Source organism: Phallusia mammillata, chromosome 3 (assembly GCF_965637545.1).
Source record: "Phallusia mammillata chromosome 3, kaPhaMamm4.hap1.1, whole genome shotgun sequence".
In the NCBI taxonomy this organism is placed as follows: Eukaryota; Metazoa; Chordata; class Ascidiacea; order Phlebobranchia; family Ascidiidae; genus Phallusia; species Phallusia mammillata.
The window spans coordinates 14174638-14180601 of NC_137254.1; the positions used below are offsets into that span (position 1 = coordinate 14174638).

Sequence of the window (5964 nt, forward strand, 5' to 3'; positions counted from 1 at the left end):
TTGTGGGTTATGACCACACAAATGACAGAAACTTATATGCCATTCTCGCAACTTTAAGCAGTGCACAACTACTCAATACTCGCATTAATTTATTTATGAATGCTCAAGAAATGCAAACAGAAATTGCATCGGCTGACAGCGACCCTGCTCAATTTTCGTCAGCGATACTGAAAAATAGTGTCCTTATAATGTTAAGCTCCATTACAAACCTTAGTATCAGTTATAATCATAGTTACGCTCGGCTGGGGTGTAATTTTGACGGTAATCACTTTGAAAAATCTAACGACTCGCATTGCGCCCACAATCTTCCCAACAGTAAGACGCCAATGGGCAACAATTCACACTCGTTTTGTCACGAGAAACCCTCAAACACCTACTCGTCATCAAGATGACGCAGAGAACAATAGCCCAATATTGCGTACTTCGTCAACTGCAGAAAATAACACACAAACGTGAATAGGGTGAAATCCCACACCGCATGACATGCCAATATTGATCATAAACATTGAACGTGTTATTGTTTGTTTTTTTTTCGTCATTTCCTAAAACAGCCAAGGCTATAATTTCAATTGCCATCGTTCATTGCCTATCCAAATTTACAAATGAAAGTTGTATATAATAACAATTTTGGCAATGAATGTGCCGCTCACAACTGCGACTTTGCAATGTATAATTGTTGTATTTATTTGTATCACGTACAAAAAAACTGTCCATGTAAAAAAAAAAAAAAAAATTGATTGTAGAACTTAATGTATCATTGTTATTTCGATGTACTGCTTGTTTTATTCTTGTTTCAGAAGCGAAAGAACTTTCCACTACTATTGTGATCAAGAACAAAGAACATTCAAATTCACCATACTGACAGACACAGAATTTCAGCAATTCAGATGTCTGCAGACTGGAGACAACCAAACTCCAGAAACACAAAAACGTTACACTCGAAATGCGATAATCAATTTTGATAATTGGTGTGGTGTAAATTGAATGTTGTTTGTTTTTGAATGTATATGTTCATACTGTTTCAAATTTTCACTACTGGAATTGTTATATCTGTGCTGTTAGGTGTTTATTGTTGTGAAATTGATCCAGAAATTTTCAGAAATCAACAAATTGTCAATTGCATCCTTTTTATATTGTAAATATTCTGTGTGTCATTTTAATGTCCACAAAAACGCAATGACCATATATTGCCCATTGCCTAAAAACATGGCGTGGGGTATTTTGTAGCGATTACGTCATAATTTGTGCAAACCTTGCAATAGTTATTTACCGAATTAGCTGGTTTTACTTGCTAAAATGCTCGAGTTGATAATATTCCCTGTTACAGTTAAATTAGGAGGTTGTTCGACCTTGCTATCTGGTGTTTACCCGCTTTAATCGTATGTTTTGGTATTGTGCGGTAAATTTGGCGCTGTTTTGTGTGTGAGAAAATGTGCAAGCGCCAACGGCAAAAGCATAGTTGTACAGTTAATGTCACGTGCTATGAATTTATAAAACGTACCGCTAATGTAATGGCTCATAGCAGTTTTAGTCCTACCGCAGTTAACTCTTTGGCTTACTGTTTAATTACTTGCGTTGAAATAATGTGTTGGTTGCTAGTTAAACTTGAATTTATATGTAAACGTTATTACTATTAATTTCTAACGACCTGTTTTGTTTCCCAAACATTCTATTTGAATAAGCATTCTATTTGAATAAGTCTATGTGAATAAGAATAAACAAATTTGAGGTACAAAACCCTTGTTTATCGAGACTCATGAAATTGATTGACGAGGTACAGTCTGAAAGTGAGGACGAAAGTACAGGTAGTCTTTACCTGCCCCACTTAATACCACTTGGCGTGCCACCGCGCCGTCCGCTGGTTTTCTACAGAAACGTATACAGAGACTGGTGCGCTAGATTCTTTGATCTAGTAGACTATTTCGAACTCCCTCCTAGAGAAGAGTTCATTGAAGGTGTTTTGCCTAGAGACATTGCCGTGCAAATAAGTTCATTCAATACCAACAGAAGTTATATCACTACAACGTATAGCTTCAATCAACTAATCATCAGAGATCCAGACGAGGCTGATCTTTATCACGATCTATACGCTATTCGCAAGTTTGCCAACATAAGCACGGTGTTGCTAAGCAGGTTACGAAGGCCATTTACTACACCTTTGTACCCACAACTACAACTATCAACTTCGAGATATGGATAAAGCAATTGCTTGTCTTGCAACATCAGCACAACGCTTGTTGAACAAAATTGATCAACTAATGGAATGTCCGAATCAAAGAGTAACTTTGCCCATTGCAGCTGTAGAATGCAGCAGCTATGAAAACAATGCCAGTAACTGACAAAACTGTGACATTTCAATAATATGTTTTCAGTAGAGTTGTGATTAGTGAGTAATCCACACGTTTCAGAGTTTTGTACCAGTTCATACAAAAGGTGCCGGTTATTACGACACATTTAGGTGTTTGAAAAATTTATTAAAATTTTCGTGAGAAAATCTTTAGCGCTACAGTATTCCTGGAGTGGCCTAGGTGCTTCCTTCACCAACTTTTTTTGAGAATTTGTTTTTACAAAATCAATAATTTAACTGTAATGTATGTTTTATATCCAATTGATACAACAAAGTTTTTTACATTGGTATATTTTAAAGGCAATTGATTAAGACACTGAGCAGTGGCGAGCTTTCTTATTTCAAATCGTGTTGGTTTATGGCAGGGGTGTGCAACCTTTTTCGTCGGTGGGCCATATAAACAATTTCGGACATCAAGCGCGGGCCACTCAATTTTTTTCCTATACCGTATTTACACGTTTTTTACCCCACTATTGGTGCGGCTTGCATTGTAATATCATGTCGATATTATTTCCCCACGCCTGCGCTTTGTTTTATTTTGCGTTTTAATTTTCTTTCATGTTGGCTTTTACACGTCAACAAACACTCCATCGCGTAAAGCTATTTGTGTGACTATAACAGCTGTTGACAAATAGGTGCACTCTGTAGCAGGGTTGCCATATTGGCTTTTTTGACGCCAGATTCTTCGAAACTGGCTTTTTTTATTACTGTTTGGCTTACAAAATTTTGTTTGGCCTTTTTAATGAAAATTGGCTTTTTCAATGAAAATTGAATTTAATTGCTTAAATAATAATCCCTAATTTAGGAAGTGTGAAATAAATAATTATGTTATTATTTATAATATTCTTATTGGTTATTTCTTTATAAACCATTCTTTAGTAACCATTTCTTTAGTAACTTTAGTAACCTCCATGCTGGAGGAAGCCCACGATCAAGTTAAGAAGCGACTTCCTGAAGCAAGAAATTTATTTAAGGATCTGATCAATTACAGCCCTGCAATAGTGTTAAACCAAGTTTCAAGACCAATATTTTCAAAATTATCCTTTTTTGCACTTGGCTGGGGAATATCAGACTATTATTGAAGAGCAGTACCGAAAATTGCCCTTAAGTAATTGGAAAGACCAAAAACAATGTAAAGAAAATGGGATACCCCAAGACACAGAGCAGTTTTAGAAGGGAGTAATGCACCCCTCGATTGTAAGTCGCACGCTGGAATTTTAGATACGATTGTTTCCTAATACATCTTTCTGTAGTTATATGGTATGACTATTTGCCCATATCTGTAGTTACGTTGATAACTGTACCCGACAGATCGTATATCGACGTATAATCTGTACGCGCATTCATGTGTTGAACCCAAAATACGTTGAAAAGTTCAAGTGTAGAAATGATTTCGGTATAAAATTAAAATATAAGCCGATCTTGATTGTAAGCCGCCCTCGATTATAAGCCGCACAAACGGCAGCTAAAAAACAATATAAGCCGCGGCTTACAATCGAGCAAATACGGTAGTAAACTTATTTGGCTTTTTGTTTTTTCTCATCTTGGCTTTATTTGATCACTGGGATCTGGCAACCCTGCTCTGTAGCCAAAAAACGAAGTTTTATTATTCAACAGTATCTAACATTGCTGTATAGGGCTTGCAATCGTGTAAGTACGTTACAGCAATAAATTTGAATATTCTTATGACACACAATTTTAGTGGGACACTTGAAGTTGTGAGTCCTTACACAGCTTGTTAATGCGGGCTTTGACAGAAGTGGTAGCTACCCTTAACTGACTAACTAAATTTTCATCAGTCAGCTGACTTCTACATCTTGTTTTGGTGAGCTTCATTTTAGAGAAAAATTGCTCACAGCAATAGGTGCTACCAAAAAGGGAAGTCATTCGTCTTGCATGTCGGGACAAATTGGGAAACTTTTCACACATGTATAGTTTGTAAAAGTCTACCAAACTTTTTTCAGAATATTTTCTCTTTGTGTCCATGTCAGCCTGCAGTTCAATGAGTTCCATTTGGTAATCGTCAGGACTGACTTCCACTAGGAAATCAAAAGGTTGAGCAAACAATTTCAGATCAGGAAATTCTCGTTTCCTGGAAATTGGACTCAACTGAAATTGGAAAAGTTTTTATATATTCTCGAAAGCACTAATATGCTCAAACAGCTTATGCACAAGCTGACTTTTTCTTTGTAATTTCAAGTTCAGGTCAGAGAGATGCTGTGTTATATCTGTGAGGAAGGCTAAATCATTCAACCAGTTGTCATCACTCGAAAACGCCACATTCTGACGTTTGCTTTCCATGAAAAATTTAATCTCCTCTCGTAGATTCCAGAACCTCTTTAGAGTGGCAGCTCTACTAAGCCAACGTATTGCAGAGAAGTACACAACATCAGCATACTCACTGTCCATGTCATGCAGAAACAGAGTTGCAAGTCGGGCCGGGCTTTTCGGGCTTGGGTTTTTGTGAGAAAACGGGCCTGACTTTGCGTTACGTGTCCTCCATTTTCAAAAAAAAAGTCTGGCTTTGACCTAATGCCCACCCTACTTTAAAACGTATTGTTAACCCCATTGTCCACTATTGTTCATTGTGTTTGTTTTCTTTCTCATTTTCATTTGTGATTTGGGTCCCAGCAGAAAGCAGTTATCAGTGTCTTAGTTGATCAAAGTCAGTAAAGTATACTTGAAAATGTACAAGCAATTAAGCAGTGAAATGCAAAGTCATCCAGAAAGATTTCGCTTCTTGCCGGCTCCTGGTCGTTCTGAATTTTGGGAAAATATAAGGGTTGTCGTATAAGGGAAAATGCTGAATTAAAATTTTGCGTTCGGGGATATCATAGCTTCCATTCTTTGGAAAATGATGGCCTTTTCACTTTGTTATAAACGTTTGTGAACATTGCTGGTAAACATGGACTTTATGATGTAAAAGATGTGTTGTATGGCAGAACCACAATCTCTTTGTTTTGTAAAGAAAAGGCGTTGGAAGTAAAGGATACTTTGAAACAAAATTTGGTTGAACCCCTAGAGGCAGAATCTGTGGCTGTAACTCTGGATTTATGGACATCTGATTACACCAATAAGTCACATCTAGATGTGCATGCGTTTTGGGTTGACCAATCGTTTCAAATTAATCACCAGTGTTTGGCCATTCGTCATTTTGGAACTGAACGTGATACTGCAGATAATATTGCCAGAGTCATTCAAAATATATTGAGCGAATATGGTATTGATGCTTCTAAAGTAACTGTCACTACAGATCATGGCGCTAATGTGGTTGCAGCGTTCCGTGTCGGTCTTCTACATACTGCTGCACGACTTGACTGCATGGCACATAGGCTGCACACTTGCTTTACGTCCATGTGGACTCGAGCATGTACTTTAGAACCGGAATTGCTTAAATACGATACCAATGCATCAGCTCTGGCTAAGTACTGCAATCAGGCTGCGGGAGTACAAGAACAACTACCCGTGTCGATTAAAAAAGGATCTACAACCAGAAGATGGAAAGGGCTTATCGATAGAGCTCATTCTATTTATGAGAGCTACGACACCCTGGTTAGAATTCTTTCAGAACCGCACAGAAATCGTGCTCTACTTGTAGCATCAGTAAATCGAAACCT

At 37.5% G+C, this 5964-nt stretch overlaps 1 protein-coding gene across 1 annotated transcript; it reads right to left on the reverse strand.

Annotated features, from left to right (window-relative positions):
* Nucleotides 1-4045: 4045 nt before the first annotated feature.
* On the reverse strand, nucleotides 4046-4756 carry LOC145219605 (general transcription factor II-I repeat domain-containing protein 2B-like). Its single transcript, XM_080086949.1, has 2 exons — nucleotides 4520-4756; nucleotides 4046-4456 (listed from the first exon to the last, which is right to left on the reverse strand). The coding sequence occupies exons 1-2, from the start codon at nucleotides 4754-4756 to the stop codon at nucleotides 4046-4048; spliced, it is 648 nt and encodes a 215-aa protein (XP_079943075.1).
* Between the last annotated feature and the right edge of the window lie 1208 nt (nucleotides 4757-5964).